At 47.6% G+C, this 25,127-nt stretch overlaps 1 protein-coding gene and 1 pseudogene across 4 annotated transcripts in view; one reads left to right on the forward strand and one right to left on the reverse strand.

Annotated features, from left to right (window-relative positions):
- LOC141271469 (uncharacterized) overlaps window positions 1-25,127 on the forward strand; it is a 524,545-nt pseudogene that overhangs the window by 205,856 nt on the left and 293,562 nt on the right.
- Window positions 1-25,127, reverse strand: part of LOC141272065 (uncharacterized) — a 77,806-nt gene that overhangs the window by 8,201 nt on the left and 44,478 nt on the right. For 3 of the 4 annotated variants that reach the window (XM_073682373.1, XM_073682375.1, XM_073682374.1), the window contains one exon: window positions 13,229-13,319. The exons of the other annotated variant lie outside the window; for it this stretch is intronic. In XM_073682373.1, the coding sequence (XP_073538474.1) occupies window positions 13,229-13,319 (91 nt within the window). The remainder of the gene's footprint in view (window positions 1-13,228; window positions 13,320-25,127) is intronic. 4 annotated transcript variants of the gene reach the window in all.

Raw genomic sequence — 25,127 nt, forward strand, 5'->3', positions numbered from 1 at the left:
TGCATGACTTTAGAGAAAAGCTGGATAGCCTCTTCCAGGTGTATCCCCTCACAGAAGAGCAAAAAGTGAGCATCCTGGTGGCCCAATTAACCGGGGCAGCCCAAAGGGAGGTAAAGTCCTGGCCACCTGGGGGGAGGACTGTTGCAGGGATACTAACCCGGCTGAGGGACACCTTTGATACCCGCACCTCAGCCGAGATCAAGCTTAGATTCTACGGGTGCAAGCAGCGAGCACACGAGAGTATAAGGGACTATGCCCTGAACCTACAAGAGGCCCTGAGAGCCATTAACCAGACCGACCCTGACGGCGTGGGAGACGAGGACAGGCTGTTGACTGAACAATTTATAGAGGGTTTATATTGCAATGCCCACCGAACCCAGTTGCGGGCAATGGCCTTACAGGACCCTCATCTGGGATTTGCACAGTTCAAGGACAGAGCCATCCGGGTGCTCCGAGAACCGGCATCAGGTGGCGTTGTGACCCACAGACGCCCCACTACCACTTACCACCAGTAGGCGGCACCCTTGTCGGCAGGGCCTGTGGGAGCTGATGCGCAGGCTTTGAACAATGACCCGGCTCCAGACCTGCACCATCAGGTCCAAGAGCTAGCTAAAAGCGTTGCCGCGCTAACCCGAACTGTGCAGTCTTTACAGGTTTCCACTCCAGGGAAGATCCAGCTGGCATCCGGACCGGAGGACATCCCGTGGCGTCGACCAAGGAGGACCCCACCGGCCAGAGGAAGACCCAGCGACCGATACAACGAGGACGGACAACCCATCTGCCGCCGCTGCAATCAACCCGGACATATGGCAAGGTACTGTCCTTTAAACTGGCACAACCTGGGGTAGAGGGCCAAACCCCAGGAAAAAGATCATCAGGCCCATCGAACTGGCGCAACAAATATGTGGGAGGACGTCCAGTCTTGCCTGTGGTACTGGATGGCATCCCCATGAGTGCCCTACTGGACACCGGGTCACAGGTTACCACTATCCCGTACGTGCTCTTCAAGCAGTACTGGAATGACTCGGATATCACCCGCTACCCTGACGACGACTTGAGTATCATCGCCAGCAATGGTCAGCCCGTGCCACAGATTGGATTTAAAGAGGTGACCATTAAAATCGGTAGAGTCGAATTGGCGGCACAGGGACTGATCATTGTAGACATTGACAAGCACGAGAGTCACCCAAAGATAACTCTAGGAACTAATGTAATTGAAAATTGTCTTGCAGAGGTGATTTTCCTTTTACAGCAGGTTGCCAAGAACGCCAGCTCCGGCCAGCAGCGAGTGCTCCAGAAAGAGATCCGGGCACTGATGCGACGGCAACAGATAGAACTCTCCGGTGGTGAGATTGGTAGCGTAAGAATGTGTGACCCTTTTCCTATTGCCATGCCCCCAAAAAGTGAAATGATGATTTGGTGCCGGGCAGCTATTGGTCTGAGAGGTAGAGATTACCAGGCAATGGTAGAACCAGTTTACTCAGACAGTAGGCCCACCATTTTGACAGCACGGGGGGTGGTCAATGTACGCCATGGGAGGGTGCCCGTTCGCATAATAAATATCGGGAAGAGGGAAGTGTACCTGCCCCGGTATGCCACACTAGCCAAATTGTATACCATCAATCAAAATTCCATACAGTCCGTAGAACCCTTGCCTCCATCTTCCCCGGAGGAAGGTAACGGCTCTAAGGAAACAATGGAGGACTGGTGTCAGCAACTACATTTGGGTACTGACTCCACTCCCTCACACCAGAGACAGGGAGTCTATCAGGTGGTTCAAGAGTACGAGAGAGTGTTTAGTAAACACCCGTTAGACTTCGGGCGAGTCAAGGGGGTAGAACACCACATCCCCACGGGAGACCATCTTCCCATAAAAGAGAGGTATCGACCCGTACCCCCTGCACACTACCAACACGCCAAGGGGATGCTTAGGGACATGAAGGAGGCTGGGGTGATCAGGGATAGCTGTAGCCCCTGGGCAGCTCCACTAGTCTTAGTCAAAAAGAAAGACAACACCATGAGGATGTGTGTAGATTACCGGAAAATCAACCGTATCACACACAAGGATGCGTACCCCTTACCAAGGATAGAGGAGTCTTTGGCTGCTTTAAGATCTGCTAACTTCTTCTCTACCTTGGATCTCACTAGCGGGTACTGGCAGGTTCCTGTAGCAGAGGCGGACCGGGAGAAGACCGCATTCACCACCCCGATGGGACTTAGCGAGTTTACCTGCATGCAGTTCGGACTCTGTAACGCACCAGGAACCTTTCAACGATTAATGGAGTGCTGTCTGGGCCACAAAAACTTCGAGACGGTCCTGTTGTACCTGGACGATGTCATCATATATTCCAAGACTTATGAGGACCACCTGAAACACCTGGCGGAAGTGTTCGAAGCTCTGGCAAACTACGGCCTAAAGGTAAAACCCTCCAAGTGTCACCTCCTAAAACCAAAGGTGCAGTACCTGGGACACGTGGTGAGCGCTGACGGAGTGGCTCCCGACCCTGATAAGATCACCGCAATTAAGGAATGGCCAAGTCCCTCCAGTGTAAAGGAAGTGCGGCAGTTCCTCGGGTTGGTAGGCTATTACCGCAGATTCATCCCCGGTTTCACCAAAAAGGCAGCTCCTATGCAGGACCTCCTGATAGGCCAGTCCCGGAAGGCCAAGAACCAGAAGCCGCCCTTCAAATGGGAGAAGTTAGAAGAAAAGTCCTTCCGCCAGCTGAAGATGGCCCTCACGGGGGATGAAATCCTGGCGTACCCTGATTACAGCCAGCCCTTTATCCTCTACACCGACGCAAGTAACATCGGGCTAGGAGCCGTACTGTCCCAGATCCAGCAGGGGAAAGAACGAGTAATCGCTTACGCCAGTCGAAAACTGCGACCCACCGAAAGAAACCCTGAGAATTACAGCTCATTTAAGCTAGAGTTCCTGGCAGTGGTGTGGGCAGTCACCGAACGCTTTAAGCACTACCTCGCTTCTTCCCGGTTCACCGTGTACACGGATAACAACCCGTTGACACACCTGGACACGGCAAGACTCGGTGCCCTAGAGCAGAGATGGATGGCCCGTCTGTCCAACTACGAGTTCACAATCAAATACCGGGCAGGACGCTCCAATACCAACGCGGACGCCCTGTCCAGGATGCCAAACCTACCGGACGTAGGTGAAGATTCAGAGGGACTGGAAGAAGTCGAACTCCCCGCGTTCCACCGTCATGGGACTATCCAGTATTCCCATTGGGTAAGGAGTAAGCAAGCCGCTACGTTTAACCCCTTGCCTCACTACAACTGGGAGGAAACGCAAGACAGTGACCCTGCCGTCCGACTGGTGAAGGAGATGCTGACTCGGCCAGAGGCTCGCCTTGACCCAGACGCTCCGGAGGAAGCCAAACAACTGTGGGCTGAGAAGAGTCGACTGTTCCTTTACAAGGGGAAGTTGTGCCGCAGAATGGTTAACTCCCGGACGCATGAACTAATCTGGCAAGTAGTGGTGCCACGAAGAGACGCAGCCATGGTGATGGAGGCATACCACGACGGGGCTGGACACTTCGGATGGAAGAAGCTGGAGTTCCTGCTGCGCGGGCGGTTCCACTGGGTAGGCATGAGGGGAACCATCGAGAGGTGGTGCAGAGACTGTGGCCCGTGCAACCTAAGAAGGAAGGACCGTGCCAGCCAGAAGACCCCCCTTCAGTCCATCGTCACCAAGCAGCCGTTGGAACTGGTAGCCTTGGATCATGTAAAACTGACCCCAAGCAGAAGTGGCTACGTCTACGCGTTAACCATTGTGGATCATTACTCCCGGTTCTTGGTTGTCGTCCCCGTTAAGGACTTAACAGCTCAAACAGCAGCTAGAGCCTTCCATCAGCACTTCTGCCGTCCACACGGGTACCCGGACCAAGTGCTGACGGACCAGGGACCTGCCTTTGAAGCGGAGGTCTTCCAGGAATTCTGCAATCTGTATGGCTGCCGGAAGATAAGGACGACACCCTATCATCCGCAAACTAATGGACTTTGTGAGAAAATGAACCAGGTGGTAATGGATCTTCTGAAAACGTTGCCCCTGGAAGAACGCAGTCTGTGGCCTGAGAAGCTGCCCGACCTGGTGGACCTATACAACTACATCCCTGTAGGTTCCACCAACTGTACCCCGGCTTACCTAATGAGGGCAAGGCCTGGTAAGCTACCTGTTGACCTGGAGATGGGAGTCCTGACACCCGAGGACACTTCACCGGAAGCAGACTGGGACACAGAGAGGCAGCAGCAGTACCGGAAAGTACAGGAGAGCGTGGAGCGAAGTCTCTGTCTCGCTAGGGAAAGACAAGAGAAAACTTACAACCAGTATGCTCCCGCTGTTCCCCTGGTACCCGGAGAGCAGGTCTTGAAGAGGAAGAGACGGCTCCACAAGTTGGACGACCAGTGGGAGAAGGACCCGTACACCGTACTGCCCTCAAGCCACGACAACCCAAAGGTCTGTACCATCAGTAAAGACGGAGGGGAAACCACAGCCATTGTATCCCGGGATCACCTGAAGAAGTGTCCCGAACAGCTACGGAACCCAGAAGGAGAGCAAGAAGACCCTCGACCCGTAGAGAAAAGGGAAGATATGGTTAGTACTGTGCTCGGAGACTTCCCTCGGTCCTGGACTCAAGTCAATGGTGCAGTTGTGGTACCCGTCCTCACGTTCCTCCAACCAGCATCCCAAGTGCCTACGGAGCAACAGGTAGAGCTGGAAGAGCAGCCGGTCCAGGAGGCAGCAGACTCCACACAAGCAGAACAGGAGGATCAACCCTCTGCTCATAGTGAGCCTGCCGTACCCCTAGTGAGCCAAAGAGCCCGTAGACAGCTGCCCAGTTTACCCTTGACAGCTCCTACACCCTGTAGTTCAGGGCCAGACAGTCAGCTCCGTAGGTCCACTAGGGCCACTAGAGGCCAGTTACCCGCACGTTGGAGGATTTGAAGTGTTTAAATTGTTTTATTTGTGGTCACCTGTCTGTTACTTGTAAATAATTATGTGTTTCTAGTTATTTTTAGGAGTCCTTGGTGGATTTACCGGGAATCCTTGTACAATTGGTTGGAGCGTAACCTAGGAATGGACTAAAGACTGTTAAGGACTCGGGGCAGGACAGACCCCTACCTGGTTACGTCTCCCTGTTTTGGTGAAATGGACACCTTGCTTTTCTTCAAAACTGCACCCGGTTGCGGACACGCCGTAACCATCTTTATGTGTTTTTCTTATTGTATTATTATTGTTTATACCTTGTTATGTTTTTCTAAAAATATGTTTAGTCCCGGAGTACTAAATTTCACTAGGGGGGAATGTGGCACCCCAGGGGTCTGGTTTCCACAGTAACAGCAATGTTATGTCTGAGAGCAGGTGGGAGGTCTCTTGGTCAGGGATCCTATGCATGCCACACCTCCTGTTAGTCCTGGGAGGGGAAGAACTTCCCCTATATAAACCTAGGGCTGAGGCAGGGTTAGTGTGTAGAGAAGAAGTAGAGACAGAGAAGAGAAGCAGATATAGGAAAAGAACATCAGGAGCTCTGTGGGAGCAGTGCTATAAGGAGTCAGGGGCTGGCAGCTGCAGAGCTCGCCCTGACTGGGAAGCTATCACCGGACCCGGAGTCCGAGGCTGTGGGGACTAACTCCTACCCAGCAGCAGAAACCGACCGGCAGGGGATTTCAGGTCCTCCGGCCAAGAAACCCGAAGGCACGGTCACACGCGTGGGACCAGCACCGCCGTCGTGGAGCGGAAGCTACTAGAAGGCCCCGAGTCACCGGCCGTACGGGTGAGCACCACACGGTACACTCAGGGACGTGGGCTACTTATACCCGCCTCTAGCAAGGTAGCCAGAAGAGTACAGTCAGTTTGGGAGGCCTACAACTCCGCCTGGCCAGGGGAGATCACATCTGCTCAAGGACTGACCAGGCCCCGATCGCTAGCCAGTACTCCGGGAGGGTCTATCTTTATCACCAGTAAAGACCCTGAACTACACCGCATCGTCTCTGAGTGATTCCTGCTACCCCCATCATCCACGTCGGCTGCCCTGAGGCCATACCCCTCCCGTTGGGGGTGATACTATCACGCTGCACAATCCTACCACAGACCTCAGCGGTCTGCCCTGCAGCGGCAGCTCCTTCGCTGCATTCAACGGGTGGCGTAGTCGTCCAACATCTACCGCTAATACAACGCCACTTAGTCTGACTCCCTGGGCACGGACCGGGTCACCGCCACGAGACTACAACCCTCAACAGATCCGGCTCCGGGTAAGCTCCTGCATGCGCAACGCTGTGCGACACAGGCCCAGGGGTGCGTTAGATGCTTGTTTATAAAATGATGGTAGTCTCACGCTCGAAGCAGTAGTGGATGGTGATGTATGGAGCCTGAAAGTCAAAGGTTCAAAACATTATTTATTACCCTTTTGTTCGTCAGTGTATATGCCTCAGCCCCTCCTGTGATGTATATACCCCCAGCCCTTCCTGTGATGCATATGCCCCCGTCCCACCTGTGATGTATATGCCCAGTGTCTTCTATGTGATGTATATAGAGAAGTCTGTGACTCCTATTTGATGTATATATTGAAGACCCCCCACTGCTTGAGTTCTAGAAATGTTACATGAGCAGTGATGAATTTCCCACTGTGCGAAAACCTGCAGTGTAGTATACATCTGTGTTCAGTATGACATTGCTGTAAGTTCTTTTCAAAATTCATCTCAGAATCGACTACGCTCCAGACTCAAATCTGGAAAAGCAGTTGCGAGTAGCAACATTATCAATACCAGATAATATCATTGCACAAAAGAGAATCAATTCCAGCCATCACATTAGAAGTGTGTTAATTACAATAACTTGCAAAATTATTCACCTCCTTGGCATTTTTCATGTTTTGCTACCTCACAACCTAGAATTTCAGTTTTTTTGAGGGTTTGCATCAGTTTATGTAAAGAACAGGCCTACAATTGTGAAAATTTGGTTTTATTGTGAAGCAAACAACAAACAGGACAAAATAACTGTAAACTTTAGTGTGTATAACTATTTACCCCCTAATGTCAGTACTTTGTAGAGCCTCATTTTGCAGCAATTACAGCTGCAAATCGCTTTGGATAAGTCTCTATGAGTTTTCCACATTTTGCCACTTGGATTTTTGCCCAAAACTGCTCCAGCTCCTTCAAGTTAGATGGTTTCCTCTAGTGAACAGCAATTTTCAAGTCTAACCACAGATTCTCAATTGGATTAAGGCCTAGATTTTGACTAGGCCACTCCAAAACATTTACACATTTCCCCTTAAACCACTCGAGTGTTGCTTTAGCAGTATGCTTTGGGTTATTGTCTTGTTGGAAGGTGAACCTCAGTCCCAGTCTCAAATCACTGACAGACTGAAACAGTTTTTGCTCAAGAATATCCCTGTATTGCGCACAATCCATCTTTCTCTTGACTCGGATAATTTTCCTTGTCCCTGCTGCCGAAAAACATCCCCACAGCACGATGCTGCCACCACCATGTTTCACTGTGGGGATGATGTTCTTGGGAAGATGAGTTGTGTTGGTTTGGCGCCAGACATAACATTTACCTTGGTGGCCAAAAAGTTACATTTTGGTCTCATTTGACCACAGCTCCTTACTCCATACATTTGGCGAGCCTCTCACATGTCTTTTGGCAAATTAAAAACAAGCCTTACAATTTTTGTGTTTAAGTAAAGGCTTTTTTCTGCCCACTCTTCCATAAAGACCACCTCTATGGAGTGTATGGCTTATTGTGGTCGTATGGACAGATACTACAGTCTCTGCTTGGGAACACTGTAGCTCCTTCAGGGTTACCTTTGGTCTCTGTTCTGCCACTCTGATTAATGCTCTCCTTGCCTGGGCTGAGAGTTTTGGAGGACGGCCCCACCTGGAAGGTTTGTTATGGTACCATGTTCTTTTCATTCGATCATAATGGATTTGATGGTGCTCTTGGAGATCATCAGAGATAAGGATATTTTTTATAACCCACCCATTACTTGTACTTCTCAACACCTTTGTCCCTAAATTGTTTGAAGATCCCCTTGATCTTCATGGTGTAGTTTGGTTAGTGGTCCCTCTTGTTTAATGGTGTTGCAGCCTCTGTGGCCTTTCAGAAAAGGTGTGTATATGAAGTGACCGCGGGCAAGGCCGCGCATTGGTATCTATGATCTGGCCCAGCAAGATCCCCACACACAGACTCTATCTTGATAACCGTATCTTTACTCGTATACATTTTTAACACAGCAAAGAAAAAAAACAATAAATGACAACCGTAAATATGCACAGTAATAACGTGTACTGATAAGCTGACCCTCACTGTCCTTACTCACACGTTACCAGTCCTTTACTCCAGAAGGATGTGTCCCCCGTCGCAGGCCTGTCTGTCTTTGCAGGAGGGCGTCCCAGCCGGAAAAAAAAACAGGAACAGCAGAATTCGCGGAAAGAAAGGAAGGGATACTTCGGCCTCTCGCCAGAGGTCCCGCTTACAGTCTCTCTGATCCGGATAGAAGCTCTGGTGGGTCCCCTTATGTAGTCCACACTCCAGTAGCAGGGAGTGTAACAGCTGAATCCTTCAGCAGTGCAGGAGCTGGGGAAGGCTCCGAGGATATGGTGTCAGATAGAAGAAATCACGTTGAGAGTCTCTCCTGCGCCACACACGAGGGCCTGCACACCGTCCTGGCTCTTTTCACAGACCACAGCAGACTCTTCGCGCGCTTTTTCCTGCTTCCCACTTTGGTCACGTGACTCTCTAGGGCGGGACACAGGAGGCTCAGTCTTTTTCTCTGTCATCACACCCTGCGCAGGTGCAACCTCTGGCCACAAGGTGGCAACATCATCCTGAGTAATCACTTCTGTAACAGGCTCTATATCAATTATCACAGAACAGCCAGAGCCGGCCAGCTCACTACATATATACTGACAGACCATGTGACACTTACATTGCACACAGGTGGACTTTCTTTCACTAAGCATGTGACTTACAGTATGAAGGTAATTGCTTGCACCATAAATTTTTAGGGGCTTCATGGCAAAAAGGGGTGAATACATATGCATATGCCATAAATTACATTTCTGCCTATCTTTTTCTCACTTCACCAACTTAGACTATTTAGTTTTGATGAATCACACACAAATCAGATTACAAAAATATTTTAGCACAAATTGTAATGTAACAAATTAGGGAGAAAGCCAAGGGGGTGAATACTTTCACAATCCACCTAAATCAATGTCCAAACATAGCAGGATAAATTTCAAGTTGATAAATATGTATGGCTCCCAAATGATGGTATAAATACCCAAGTGGCCCCTGGCAGTAAAAATGTTCGCCACCCCTGTTCTAATTGGTGTAGGTCATCCTCTCCTTCTCCTCAACACCTCTTACCAGTTGTTGACCTATTTACATTGTGGAGTCCAGCACCATAAAGGAAATTGTGTCTCTATTTGTATATGAAAAAATTAAATTTCAGCAAAAAGGAGAAATCCTTATAAAAGGCCATTACTATGGACACATCTCTCTGAAAGGCCAGCGATTTGGGCTCTGGAATTTGAATGTATCTAAAATAAACTGTTATGTAAGGATTTTTCCTTGCTGCTAAAATCCATCTGCGTTCTGGATGTCCATGTATGAGAGTTCCTGGTTCACAGAGATTAAGTGGTAAGCTGTTTGTTGTATTTCTTAAAAATACCCTATTCTGCTCCTGTAAATGGACGAGGATATTGCATGCAGTAAAATGCAGCGCTTTCACCCATCCACGAATCATGATTACAAATCTGCAATTTGTAATCATGACTGTCACGATTTTTGACATGGCCACCTGAACCTAGCCTTATCAAACATAGTGCCTCCGACAGGGTCATCTCTGAGTGTGTTTTTACGAAAATTCAGACAGTAGCCCTGGGTGGAGACAGGAATGCACTTAAAGTGGTTGTACGGCCTTAGGGTACAAGTCTGCAGTCAGCCTATGGGGCTATAGACTTGTGAATCTTCAGATTGCAATGTGAGGATTCACTGAAGCCGGCTCCAGAAGTGTGTACTCAAGTATGTGATTTGCGTATATGCAGTCACGTGCCGACTAAACGTGCATGGCCTCACTCAATGCAAGTATATTGAGCAAGGCCGGACAAGTCTAGTCGGAATGTGGCAGGAAGTATGCAAATCCCATCCATTTTTTTGGTTGTATGTGAAAAAAACTGCCTTTTTCTTAGTGTGCTGGGGACATTTTTGGAAGGTGTCACTTTTTACAATTTGTGCGTCATCAGTGCAGCAGAGTAAGCACGGGCACAAGCTTTCTCCTGAAACACCGCTGCCTCTGGGCAAGCCTACAGTGTCCATTACTACAGTAGGAGACAGTGGTATATCAATTAAGGCATAACATTCACATAAAATAACTAGATGTGAACAAACTTTAAAAAAATGCAACATATACTTCTAGAAGCCATATACAATGATGCTTAAATCTGTGAAACCTTGCAAATATTTCATATTTTTCCATAAATTTGACCTAAAACTACATCAGATTTTCACACAAGTCCTAAAAGCACACAAATAACCAAAGCAAACAAAGGAGTCATAAATATTAGACTTTGTCGTTTTTTAAATGAGAAAAATGATCAAATATCACATGTCTGTGAATGGCAAAAGTTTGTGAAGCTTTGCTCTCAGTATTATGTGTGGCCCCTTATGTAGCAATAATATGCATTCAAACTTTTTTGGTAAATGTTGGTTCGACCTGCACATCGGCTTGGAGTAATTTTACCCCATTCCTCCCTACAAAACTGCTTCAACTTGTGTTATGTTGATATTTTTTCCCCATGAACTGCTCTATTCAGGTCCTTCTAAAACATTTCTATAGTATAGAGGTCAGAACTTTCCCATGGCCTTTCAAAATCTTTCATGCTATTCATCTTTAACCATTCTTTTGTAGAATGACTTTTTCATTTTGGGTTGTTTGTCTTGTTGCATAACCCACATTCACTTCAGTTTCAGCATATGGACAGATGTCATGACATTTCCCTTTAATATTTCCTGGTAAAATTCAGAATTCATTGTTCGATCAATAATGGCATGTCGTCCTTGCCTACATGTAGCAAAACAGGTTAAATCTATGATACTCCCACCACTGAGTTCAAATAGGCTTCTGGCAAGTACACGTGATCTTAAATAAACTGGAGATGGGCACCAATGTTCTTTTTGGAGAGCAGTTGCATTGTCATTGCAATCCTGCCATGCACAAAACTGTTGTTCAGTGTCCTCCTGACGATGGAGTCAGAGAAGCCTTTAGTTGCTTAGAGATTACCTTGGGTTTCTTTGTGACCTCGTGGACTACTACAAAGATTCTCTTTGAGTGGTCTTTGTTGGTCAAGCCCTCAAGGGTAATAATGGCCTTGAATTTCCTCTATTTGTACACAACCTGTCCAACCTGTTTAGAGATGGTTTTATAACGTTTCCTGCCTCACAAGCATCAACAACTCTTTTTCTGAGGTCTTCAGAAATATCTTATGTTCATGCAATGATACACTTCCATAAACATATTGTGAAGATCTGTCTTTGACTGATCCCTGTCTTTAGAGTAAAAACAATTTGCCTGCTCCTTATTGTCATTCCGTTTACAAAAAACTCCAGACTAATTTCACCTTCTAATTATCTGCTAGCTCAAAAGGTTTATGTGGCGCCCCTGAGGGTTCAGTCGTCACAGGGGTACTGCACCTCAAAATGAGGTGTGGTATCTCCTCTCCAAGGTAAGGATGGAGCACCACACAGGACCCCAACCAATACACTCAACACTACACCACTCCTGTTCTGCAGGGGGCCTAAAAGCGCCATAGTGCTGCCCCGTTCCGGAATGGAGGAGTTGGAGGGAACCAAAGTTAGGGGGAACCAAGTAGTGAGTGAGGATGGAGGAAGCACTTTACTTTAGCACTTAATAGAATCATATATAACTGGAGGCCATTTTAATAACCGGGTCTTTAGTCGTGGGTCTTTGGGACGGCAAGTCAGCAGTAAGCTGCAACCGGCTGAGGGGTCCACGATTCCCGGTCTCAGGCCTCGAGACAGGGGATTGGGGCAGAGTATACCCGGCTCTGTTCCCGGTCAGAGTCCAACCAAGAAGGCCCAGGAGGGGAGCAGAGGAGTTAAGCTCCACAGGCGAAAGGATCTCAGGGGGTGCGGACGGAGCGGAGTCACCACCTGCATACCTTATTCTGGCCCTGCCAGAGAGACCCTGCCACAAGAGGGGGTACCGGTCCCCGATTATCTGACTTTGCACTTCACGTCTCTGTCGGAAAAGTCCGGAGGCTTATGTGGATCCCAGGGGGGATACGGACGGAGCGGAGTTGCCACCTGTATTCCTTAATCTGAGTTCATCCAGAGGGACCCGACCTTACGCCAAGTTCTCACCACTAGTAACCAAGAAGGGCACCCAGTCGGTCCGGGAGCTACAAGCTACCCATCAAGGACATCGCAGTACCCGTACGGGACACAGTGGGGGACACAAGGCGGGAAAAGCTTCACAAGGAGAGGAACACTTTAGAGCGGGGGTCCTGTCAAGCGCTCCTGAACTACCTGGAGTGTGCTGAACCCCACCCTGGTGGCCGCAGCTCACCGTGTGACAGCAGAGACAACCTCTGGGCTGAGAAAGCACTACCGTGAGTAAAGACTTGGATGACTTCAAATCCTGCCTCTGTCTGTTATTTCCTCCGCGGCTCTGCACCCGCCAGCGCTCTGTTCTGCATTTCTTCTCCTACGCTGCCCTGAGGCCCCTTTCCACCTGTGGGGAGCCGTACCAACTAAGCTGCCTGATCACCGGCCTCAGAAGACTGTAGCAGCGCTGGTGATCCTCACTAGACACCACGGGTAGCGTCACGAACTTTCCCTATCCCATACACCTTTCCCCCAATTCCTCGCTTTTTAAAGAGTGACCCCAGGGTACGGCCTTGGGTGCCGGCCACCGCGGCATCCTCCAAAACCAACAGCAAGGCCGAGGCGTCCCCCCATCCCCTGGTCGCGTCATTTACATACTTTTGCCACTGTCATATTGGATTATTTTCCTCATTTAAAAATGAAAAAGTCTAAATATTTATGAGTCTTTTTTTTTATTTGATTCTAGATCTGTAAAAATCTGATGTCATTTTAAGTCAAATTTATGAAGAAATATGGGAAATACTTTAGGGTTCACAAACTTTCAAGCACCACTATAGTTCTCTGCATTTAGTGATTACTACTCACCTGTGTGGTTATGTGTAGGAATCTCCTCTTTACACCGCTCATCACCCCTCACATATGTCTCTGTAGTATTAATATGGGTCAGATCTTTACCCTGAAACAAATATTATAAAAGGCACAGACAGATGGAGAAGTCGTAAGAAATTATTTCAAATTACATAAAAAATCAATTTATATGACAAGCAAAAATGACAGCAGTAGTTATCAAATATTTGCAGGTCTCCTGTATGAATCCAACCATTCATCATTAATCCTGTCATCTCCACCAAGTATTGAACATACACTGAATGGCCACCTTATTAAAAACATCCATTTAGTAGGGAGTTGGATCTCATTTTGCCTTCAGAACTTCATTTATTTTGCATGAACATTGGCCCATACTGACAGGATAGCTTTTTGCAGTTACTGCATATTAGATGGAGGTACTGACTAGTGTTGAGCCACCCCCGTAGTGCTCGAGTTCGGTTCGGTTCGTCGAACACCCGTGTGTTCGCCGAACTGTTCGTCGAACACCTTCGAACACCGTTAAAACCAATGGCAGGCAAACAAAAACACATAGAAACACATAGAAAACACCTTCAAAGGTGTCCAAAAGCTGACAAACTGCTCAGAAGACATAACTAACACATGGAAAAGTGACAAGTACATATAGTCATGCGAAAATAAAAGAGGTGGAGGAGTAAAAGGAGGGGGAGACACAGATATAGGCATGTCATGCCCTTCTAAAATCCAAAAAGTGAGAAGCCGACACGGCCAGTCCGCTCCTGCCCGTGCCACCTCCGTGTCGCCGGGTTTGTGCCAGAGCCGCGGTGAACCCTGATGGCCAGCCCCCCTCTCCCAATACTGGTGCCTGTCCGCTGGTGGGTCGAGCGAGCCCCCCTGTGGTGGAGGCAGCTCTAAGCTTTTTAATTTAAATTGTCTCTCTAATTTGAATGAATACACTTTAAATCCATTTACAAGGATCTATTGGAGGGCAAGTCTCATGCCAGCAGCCGCGGTAATTCCAGCTCCAGTAGCGTCCACTAAAGCTGCTGCAGTTAAAAAGCTTTTATAAGGATCGAGCTCGGCTGTCCACCGCAAGGCATCCTACTGCCAGTCCCAGCCCCTATGCCTTGGGGTGCCTCCTGATGCTCTTCACTAAGTATCCCATGGTCCCGAAGCATTTCCTTTGAAAAAATTAAGTGTCTAAACTACAGGTGGTGTAGCTTGCTTAACAGCCGGGATAATCCGCTGACTAGCAGACACTGCTACTAGGCACAAAGTATTTCCTGGGCTAGATGCAGTTAAAAATTTGTAATTAGATACTCTCGTTGGACGCTGAGAAAGCATTCCATAGAGTCTCCTGGCACGCCATATATGATTCTCTTAAAAAGCTTGGGGTAGGGGTCTAGGGGACCCTTTTATAGCCAAAATCACGGCCCTGTATCGCAATACGTCACCTAGGCTGAAGATAAATGGAACTGTAGCACCCTGAGGGCTCGGTTGCTACAGACGTATTGCACCTCACCCAGAGGTGTGATATCTCACTCTCAGGTAAGGATGGAGTGTGGATCAGGACCCGACACCTGCATGCATTACACCACATTGCCGTGGGGCAGGGCGACCAATATGCCCCTGAGATGGGCACGACAGTCCCTGTCCCTGGCTGGAGTGGGGGGAGGGAACACTGAGGAAGGGGAACCCTGTAGTGCAGGAGCAGGGAGGAAGCAGTTCCTGGGTGCATTGAGAAGGGAGTATAAAAGGTGGGCACCATCTTAGTTCAGTGCAGAGAAGTCTGAGCAGAAGTGGCAGGGAGCAGGGGCTCTGCATGAGCTCTGCTCCGGAGGCGGGCCTAGTAACAGAGGCCCAGGCCTGGAAGAGGGAGAAGGAAGGAAGAGGAGCGGAGAAGGCTCTAGGAACGAGGAATGAAGGGATCCCAGAGGTGCGGACGGGCGAGTCGCCACCGCACGCCCGAATCCACCTGCGTGGAGGGGTCAGGCCAAAGGGGGAGACCGGTCCCCGAACTAGTGGAGGCAGGAAACGACCCTCAGCTAGAAACCGGAGGCTCTGACATTTTATGTGGCGCAGCCCCTCGCTACACCCGCTAGGAAGGCACCACATAGGGTCAGGGAAACTGGCGCCAAGTTTACCAAGAGGAGGCCCGAGGCAGCCGGACAGAAGTGTTGGTAAGAAAGGCCAGACAAAGGACACACAAAGGGGGTCCTGTGAAGCACTCCAAAGTTATCTGGGAGTTGTCTGAGCCCCTCACCTGGTGAGCACAGTACGACGTGGGCAGCAGTTACCTGCAGACGTGGTCTGGATAATAAGAACTGTGAGTAAAGGCCCTGGACTGCATCACTGACTCCGTGTCGTTACTGCTGCTGCCCTGCACCATCACCCCCATCCTCCGCATACACTGCCCTGAGGCTATACTCCTCCCGTGGGGAGTTATGCTACGCTCTGCTGCACCCACAACACCAGCCTCAGCGGTCTGCCCTGTAGCGGCGGTTCACTCTGACCGCAATCCACGGGTGGCGTAGTCGGACATTTAAACATCAAAACCACATAAATAGTTCCGCCACTGGTTTGACCGCCCTGAGCCACGGAACCGGATCGCCGCCACGAAGACTACAACCACCAGCATCCACCAAAAAGGGTCCGGCTCCGGGTGTCCCAAGGCCCAGGGGGTGCGTCAGAACATTTTCATCACCTTTCACAATCACCAATGGGACAAGGCAGGGATGTCCTCTGTCCCCTCTCTTATACATCCTAGTGACGGAGCACCTGCTCTCATCAATTCGCCATAACCCCAATATTAGGTGGATTGAGGTGGGAGGCACCGAGTACAAGTGCTCTCTATTTGCTGATGATGTCCTAGTATATATCACTCAATCACATATATCCATCCCTGCTGTTATGGCTGAAATAGATCACTTTGTTACATGGTAAAATTTTAAAATCAATGCAGCGAAGTCTGAGGCCCTCGATGTCTCCCTCCCCAAATCCATATAGGATTCCATCCAGTCCAACTTTCCCTTTGCCTGGCCCTCACAGGGTATCAAATACTTAGGAATTCCTATTCATAGAGACCTCTCCCATCTATGTTATCTTAATTTTGGGCCCTTTATTGAACAATTCCATACAGACCACGGTTGGCAAGTTAGAACTGTAAGATCCACTACGTGAACCACTGGTGTTTTGTGGAAAAGCACATGTACACTGCGTTCCAAATTATTATGCAAAAAGTGTTTAGGAGTGATAAGGGAAGAATTTGTTTGTTTGTCAGTTAAACTCATTGATGGTGATGTGTTTCAGGGCTCTTTATATCACTGTAAGCAATTGCAGACACCTGTGCTAATTAGTTTGGCAGGTGTGTCCAATGAAAGGCAAGACTACTTAAGAAGGCTCTCTCACATTATTAAGCAGCCTACATTTTCTGCCAAAATGGGAAAGAAAAAGGATGTGTCGGCTGCTGAGAAGCAACAAATTGTGGAGTGTTTAGGTCAAGGCATGACTACAATCAACATTGTGCGATGATCAGGATGAAGTGTCTTGGCAATCAAGAAGTATGTAGCTGATTCACAGTACACACGTGTGCGTGCTGATAAGGGCAAATTGAGGACTCTTTCCTACAGGCAATTACGTCAGGTTGAAAGAGCAGCGGCAAAAAAGCCTTGTCATAGCAGCAGACAAGTTTTTGAAGCTGCTTGTGCCTCCAACGTCCCCCGAACAACAAGATGCAGGGTCCTTCAGAGGTTTGCAGCTGTGCATACGCCATCCTGTCGACCTCCTCTATCCACTTCACACAAGCAGAAACGGCTCCAGTGGGCCAAACATTACATGAAGACTGATTTCAAAACTGTTTTGTTCACGGATGAGTGCCGTGCAGCGCTCGATGGTCCAGATGGATGGAGTGGAGGATGGCTGGTTGATGGACACCCCACGCAAACACGGCTACAGCGCCAACAAGGAGGAGGTGGAGTAATGTTTTGGGCTGCAATCATGGGGAGAGAGATTGTCGGCCCCTTTAGGATCCCTGAAGGCGCTAAAGATGAACTCCATAATGTATGTGGATTTTCTCAAACAGCACTTCCTGCCATGGTTCAAGAAGAAGAACCGTGTATTTCACAGCAAGATCATTTTTCTGCATGATAATGCACCATCTCATGCTGCACATAAAACATCTGCATCTCTGGCTGATATGGGCATAAAAGGGGACAAACTTATGGTGTGACCCCCATGCTCCCCTGACCTCTACCCCATTCAGAACCTTTGGAGCATCATTAAAAGGAGTGTCTATGATGGCGGGAGGCAGTTCACATCTAAGCAACAGCTCTGGGAGGGTATTCTGTCCTCATGCAAAACAATTGAAGCAGAAACCATCCAAAACCTGACAAATTCAATGGACGAGAGAGTTCAGAAGCTCCTTTCGAACAAGGGGTCCTATGTGAAAATGTAACATCACCTAGAATAAAGTTTTGAGTTGAAAACTGTTTGATTTCAGTTTCTAACAACCTGCTAATGCTTATAATTTCAAAATGACCATTTTTTTGGTCTTTATTAAAATGAAAAGGTTGATCGAAAAGTTTGGGGGATCTAAGAGTGTGCCAACCCAGTAGTCATGATTACTTCGAATTCTGACAATATGAGGGTCATGCTGCAGGTAGTGCAGCAAGAAGGCACTTATGTGTCTTGCGCATCTCGGAGCCCCAAAATTATTTTCCGGGCTAGATGCAGCTAAAAATTATTTTTAATTTTAAATCTGGTGGAGCTTATTATAGATGGCCTAATAGGATCAGTGCTGCACACTGCTACAAAGCCCAAATTATTTTCCAGTCAAGATACAGATAAACAGGATTAGTAATTTGAAAGCTTAAAACGGTTGGTAGGGTGATTTTAACCGATCATCAAGCTTTTACTCTCCCCAGGATGACACAGGGGTAGAAAAGTCGTTTCGGATCCATGATTTGTTCATCTTTATGAACGTGAGTCTGTCTACATTATCAGTGGAGAGCCGCGTGCGCTTATCTGTCAGCACACCACCAGCAGCGCTGAACACACGTTCAGACAGAACGCTGGCTGCGGGGCATGACAAGATCTCCAAGGCGTAAGTGGCTAGCTCCGGCCATTTATCCAGATTGGAAGCCCAAAAAGAGCAAGGGTCCAGTGACACAGTCGTGGCTTCAATGTTTACTTGGAGATACTCCTGTACCATCGTCTCTAGGCGTTGACTATGTGTCAGACTTCTTGTCTCCTGTGGCCTTGCAAAGGATGGGCTAAAAAAGTGGTGAAATGATTCTGCAAAATTGATGTTACCAGCAGATACTGTGGTTCTGTTACGGTTTGAGTGCTGAACACTTGACGGTCCCACGGTTGGCAAGTTGGAACTGTGAGATTCACTACGTGCACCACTGGTGTTTTGTGGAAAAGCACATGTAAGATTCTGCAACAGTCTCTGCTGATACTCCTGCATGCGTGCATCCCTTTCTATGGCAGGAATAATTTCGGCAAATTTACTTTTGTACCGGGGATCTAACAGTGTGGCAACCCAGTAGTCAGGATTATTTCTAATTCTCACAATTCGAGGGTCATGTTGCAGGTAGTGCAGCAAGAAGGCACTCATGTGTGTTGCGCATCCAGGAGCACCAAGTCCCTGTTGTGTTGGTGGCGAGGTAACAATCATGCTTCCTTCCTCTGTCCTCTCCCCCCAACCTCGCACAACAGAAATGTGATCAAGGTCTCCCTCATCTGATGAGTCTTCCATCAGTTCGTCCTCCACTTCTTCCTGGGCTCCTGCACCTTCCTCACTAGTTTGGCTGCTACCATGCGCCCTGGTAAAACCATCTCCCCCACCCTCACATGCCTGCCGCCTTGGTGCTGCCGACCGTCTGGACCTTGCAGATGTTAGCCCTTCCGCATACAACTCCTCCTCCTCTACTTCCTCCACCTCCTCTTGTGCCACCACCTGACTCCGAATTCTGTTTAACATGTGCTCCAGCATGTAAATCACCGGAATAGTCATGCTGATAATGGCATCATCAGCACTAAACATCTTCGTCGCCATTTCAAAACTGTGCAGAAGGGTGCATAGGTCCCTGATCTGAGACCACTCCTCCAGCGTGATTTGCCCCACCTCTGGATCTCGTTGGCCCAGGCTATACGTCAGAACGTATTGCACCAGGGCTTGTCGGTGCTGCCACAGTCGCTGCAACATGTGCAGAGTTGAATTCCACCGGGTAGGCACATCGCATTTTAGCCGGTGAAGTGGCAGGCCCAACGACTTCTGTAGAGATGTAAGTCGCTGAGCTGCGGGATGCGAACGGCGGAAGTGAGCACACAGCGACCGTGCCCTCTGCAGAAGGCCATCTAGTCTGGGATAGTGGGCTAAAAATTGCTGGACAACCAGGTTCAACACGTGAGCCATACAAGGCACGTGTGTGACATTGCCCCGGCGAAGGGCCGCACCCAGGTTTGCAGCATTGTCGCACACGGCCTTCCCTGGTTTCAGGTCCAGTGGAGACAGCCATTCATGAAATTGGTTCTCCAGAGCTGACCACAACTCCTCAGCTGTGTGACTCACATTTCCCAGACATTTCAATGTAAAAACCGCCTGATGACGTTGAGCCCTACTGCCAGCATAGTAAGGAGGTGTGCAGGATCCCTTCTGCGCAGTTAGAAAGCTTGTGGCATGACCAGACAGGCTTTGGGTGCAGGTGGAAGACCGAGAGGAGGTTGAGGAGGCAGAAGCAGTGGAGGAACTTTGACATAAAGAGGATTGACGCACAACTCGTGGGGACGGCAAGACTTGGACAGCAGCCCCTTGTCCTGCTGTCACCATAGTTACCCAGTGCCCAGTCAGCGACATGTAACGCCCCTGTCCATGCCTACTCGTCCAAGTGTCTGTGGTGAAATGCACCCTGTCACACACAGAGTTTCTCAAAGAAGCGGTGATGTTGTGTGCGACATGCTGGTGGAGCGCAGGCACACCTTTCTTTGAGAAGTAGTGCCGACTGGGCATCTGGTACTGGGGCACTGCGACGGACATAAGGTCTCGAAAATCCTCTGTGTCCACCAGGCGGAAAGGCAGCATTTCTGTAGCCAAGAGCTTGCAGATGGTGAAATTCAACCTCTTAGCTTTCTCATGGCTAGGAGGAAATGGTCTTTTACTTGTCCACATCTGAGGGACCGAGGGCTGGCTATTGTGCTTAGACGGGGTTGATAAGGGTGTCCCCGGCAAACTGCCGGTCTGTGAGGAAGATGCAGGCGGACATGTTAGGTTGCCTTGATCCAAAGGTGGTGCTATCGATGTCGGACAGCGCTCAACACCAGCTGCTGTTACCACCTCCAAAGAAAATGATGACCTGCCAATCACGCTGGCTGTTGCGGGTAAAGAGGTGGCAGGTGTGCGCCCCAAAACAGGTGTGACTGCTGTCCCCCCAGTCACAGAGGATGAAGAGGCCGCGGATGCACAAGATATGGCAGACGGTGGTTGGCCCGGCCGGCTAGGCCGCATTGTAGCACACTGAGCTTCCCACTGCAACTTATGCTTCATGTCCATGTGCCGGTTCATGCATGAAGTACTCAAACTATGTATTTTTTGGCCTCTACTTAGCTTTTGCTGACAAATGTTACAGATAACACGAGTTGGGTCATCTTTATCGATCTGAAAAAATGCCCAGGCTATGCAAGGCTTAGCACCCATGCGACCTGAAGAGCCACCACGACTTGTGGTGAGAGGCAGAGTTGTGTTTGAGGATGCAGTTGTTGACGTGCTTCCAGTACTACATCTCTGTCCAGGAAGGCGCAACCTGACCTCGTCGTCACTAGCATCTTCCTCCACCTCCTCTGCTGACCTCATCTCTTGGCTGACTGTGGGTTGACAGTAAGTGGGATCTCCAACCTCATCATCATCACCCTGTGTGTTATCACACCCGTCGTCCTCAGAGCCAACCTGTTCCTGCCCTGACAAAAAACTAAAGTTGTCGCTCCAATCAGGTATTTGAGTCTTATCATCGTCTTCCTCATTGTCTCCACCAACAGGAGTTACAGTTTGGGAATGAGGGTCTACATTATGGTCAGAACCTTCTGCGTCTGGTCCTGGATCCGACTCATAAAGATTCTGGGCATCAGTGCAGATCATTTCCTCGTCTGGATTCACAGAAGCGCTGGAGTCGACCTCTGATTCCCAGGCTATAGTATGAGTAAACAGCTCTGCAGACTCAACCATCTGTTCTACCTCATACTCAGACGGGCAGCTGGAGATTTGGGAGCTGTGAGGAAGCAAGTGCGATTTGGGTGACACCTTTGAGGACTGGAGTATTTGTGATGTTGAAGTTGATGTGGAGGAGAGCCCACTTAAAGGAGCACTTGATATCCGTTGAAGCACCTGCTGTTTTTGTGCCTCATCTGGAATTTGTAGCGATTGGCGTGGCCGTAAGAAAGGGATCTTATCACATTGTCCGCTAAAAGAAGTAGACATTTTAGTTTGGCTGGAAGATGGTCTTTCTTCTGCAGATGTTACTGTTGCTTTAACACCTACCCCACGGACACAACCTTTTTTCCCCTTCCCAACACGCCTATTCCCCTTTCCACCAGCAGCAGGCCTTTTTCCACTCATTTTGGTGGTTAACTAATTCACAACTCTGGAGTTGTTTGCACAAAAAAACAATGGATGGTAACCGAGCAGAGCTGAGTGGCCAAACTGTGGTATTAGGCCAAAACTATTGGCTGGGTTAGATGCAGAAAAAAATTATATTCAATTTGCAACCTGATGGAGGTCAGTATAGATGGACTAATACAACAAGTCCCACACACAGCTAGAAGCCCAATATTTTTTCAGAGGTAGATGCAGAAAAAAATATATTCAGTTTGCAACCTGATGGAGGTCAGTATAGATGGACTAATACAACAAGTCCCACACACTGCTAGAAGGCCAAATATTTTTTCAGAGGTAGATGCAGAAAAAAATTAGATTCAGTTTGCAACCTGATGGAGGTCAGTATAGATGGACTAATAGAGAAAGTCCCACACACTGCTAGAAGGCCAAATATTTTTTCAGAGCTAGATGCATACAAAAAATTATTTTGAATTTGCAACCTGATGGAGGTCAGTATAGGTGGACTAATAGAGCAAGTCCCACACACTGCTAGAAGGCCAAATATTTTTTCAGAGCTAGATGCAGAAAAAAATTATATTCAGTTTGCAACCTGATGGAGGTCTGTATAGATGGATTAATAGAACAAGACCCACACACAGCTAGAAGCCCAATATTTTTTCAGAGGTAGATGCAGAAAAAAATATATTCAGTTTGCAACCTGATGGAGGTCAGTATAGATGGACTAATACAGCAAGTCCCACACACAGCTAGAAGCCCAATATTTTTTCAGAGGTAGATGCAGAAAAAAATATATTCAGTTTGCAACCTGATGGAGGTCAGTATAGATGGACTAATACAACAAGTCCCACACACAGCTAGAAGCCCAATATTTTTTCAGAGGTAGATGCAGAAAAAAATATATTCAGTTTGCAACCTGATGGAGGTCAGTATAGATGGACTAATACAACAAGTCCCACACACAGCTAGAAGCCCAAATATTTTTTCAGAGGTACTGTAGATGCAGATAAAAATTATTTTTAATTTGCAACCTGATGGAGGTCAGTATAGATGGACTAATAGAGAAAGTCCGACACACTGCTAGAAGGCCAAATATTTTTTCAGAGCTAGATGCAGAAAAAAATTAGATTCAGTTTGCAACCTGATGGAGGTCAGTATAGATGGACTAACAGAGAAAGTCCCACACACTGCTAGAAAGTCAAATATTTTTTCAGAGCTAGATGCATACAAAAAATTATTTTGAATTTGCAACCTGATGGAGGTCAGTATAGATGGACTAATAGAGAAAGTCCGACACACTGCTAGAAGGCCAAATATTTTTTCAGAGCTAGATGCAGAAAAAAATTATATTCAGTTTGCAACCTGATGGAGGTCTGTATAGATGGATTAATAGAACAAGACCCACACACAGCTAGAAGCCCAATATTTTTTCAGAGGTAGATGCAGAAAAAAATATATTCAGTTTGCAACCTGATGGAGGTCAGTATAGATGGACTAATACAACAAGTCCCACACACAGCTAGAAGCCCAATATTTTTTCAGAGGTAGATGCAGAAAAAAATATATTCAGTTTGCAACCTGATGGAGGTCAGTATAGATGGACTAATACAACAAGTTCCACACACAGCTAGAAGCCCAAATATTTTTTCAGAGGTACTGTAGATGCAGATAAAAATTATTTTTAATTTGCAACCTGATGGAGGTCAGTATAGATGGACTAATAGAGAAAGTCCGACACACTACTAGAAGGCCAAATATTTTTTCAGTGCTAGATGCAGAAAAAAATTATATTCAGTTTGCAACCTGATGGAGGTCAGTATAGATGGACTAACAGAGAAAGTCCCACACACTACTAGAAGGCCAAATATTTTTTCAGAGCTAGATGCAGAAAAAAATTATATTCAGTTTGCAACCTGATGGAGGTCTGTATAGATGGATTAATAGAACAAGACCCGCACACAGCTAGAAGCCCAATATTTTTTCAGAGGTAGATGCAGAAAAAAATATATTCAGTTTGCAACCTGATGGAGGTCAGTATAGATGGACTAATACAACAAGTCCCACACACAGCTAGAAGCCCAAATATTTTTTCAGAGGTACTGTAGATGCAGATAAAAATTATTTTTAATTTGCAACCTGATGGAGGTCAGTATAGATGGACTAATAGAGAAAGTCCGACACACTGCTAGAAGGCCAAATATTTTTTCAGAGCTAGATGCAGAAAAAAATTAGATTCAGTTTGCAACCTGATGGAGGTCAGTATAGATGGACTAATAGAATGATGCTATGCCCAAAAGATTTTACTTCACTAGGTGCAGTAAAAAAATTGGTATTCTATACACAGGTGGTATATCTTGCAACACAGATAGGCTACTCCACTGACTAACACACTCTGCAATAGGCCAAAAAGGATTAGCTTTGCTAGATTCAGCCAAATGCTGTGAAAAAAACTTGCACAGCACTGGCACAGACCTGCCTGGCAAAAACTGATAGGAACTGATGTAACCTAGTCCTGAAAAGGATTCCAATTACAATTAGTCTTTACTCCCACAACCTATCTATTTAAGAGCACAGACCTGCCTGATAAAAGTCGTAGGAAATGCTGTAACCTAGTCCTTAAAAGGACTGCAATCACAACTATTCCCTACTCCCAAGCTATCTGTATATTTGTGCGAAAATTGGCTTGAAATTAACAAGGTATAGCGCACACAGCAACAGCGGTGCCGTCTAACACGCAGCTGCAGCAGTGAGAAAATGGTGGCGACGGGGAAAATGGCTTGGTCTTATAGGGCAAGGACATGTGACATACACTGCCAATGACACATGCCCTTGCTTGTGTGAAAAAAAGCACTTCGCTCCGTGTGTGCGCTGCTGATAGGCTGACAGATTGCACCTCCCCACTGTAAATGCGGGAAAGAGAAAAAAAAATGGAGATCTTCATTGTTCCTGCAGAGATCCATCCCCTGCCCCTCCCCCCACCCCGCTGTACACTCAAACTGCGTATTAACATTAATTTTCATCATTACTGAGAAAAAATCCAGTTATGATTTTGGTGCACGAACAGTTATCGAACATAACCTCGAACAGCCGAATTTTTCTCAAATTGTTCGTGTTCGCCGAACGTCTCGAACACCGCCCAAAACAGCTCGAATTTGAGATTGGCGAACAGTTCGAGTAGAACAACGCTCATCTCTAGTACTGACATGTTCTCAGTCATGTTACTGGAAGCAATCGATGATCATACAACCCTAGTGACAATGTGCATTGTCCTCCTACCATAGGGTAAAGAGTGGATATCAAGAGATAAAC

The sequence above is a fragment of the Phyllobates terribilis genome, unplaced genomic scaffold (assembly GCF_046119375.1).
Source record: "Phyllobates terribilis strain yellow unplaced genomic scaffold, ASM4611937v1 Scaffold_5__5_contigs__length_657084704, whole genome shotgun sequence".
NCBI classification, from domain to species: Eukaryota; Metazoa; Chordata; class Amphibia; order Anura; family Dendrobatidae; genus Phyllobates; species Phyllobates terribilis.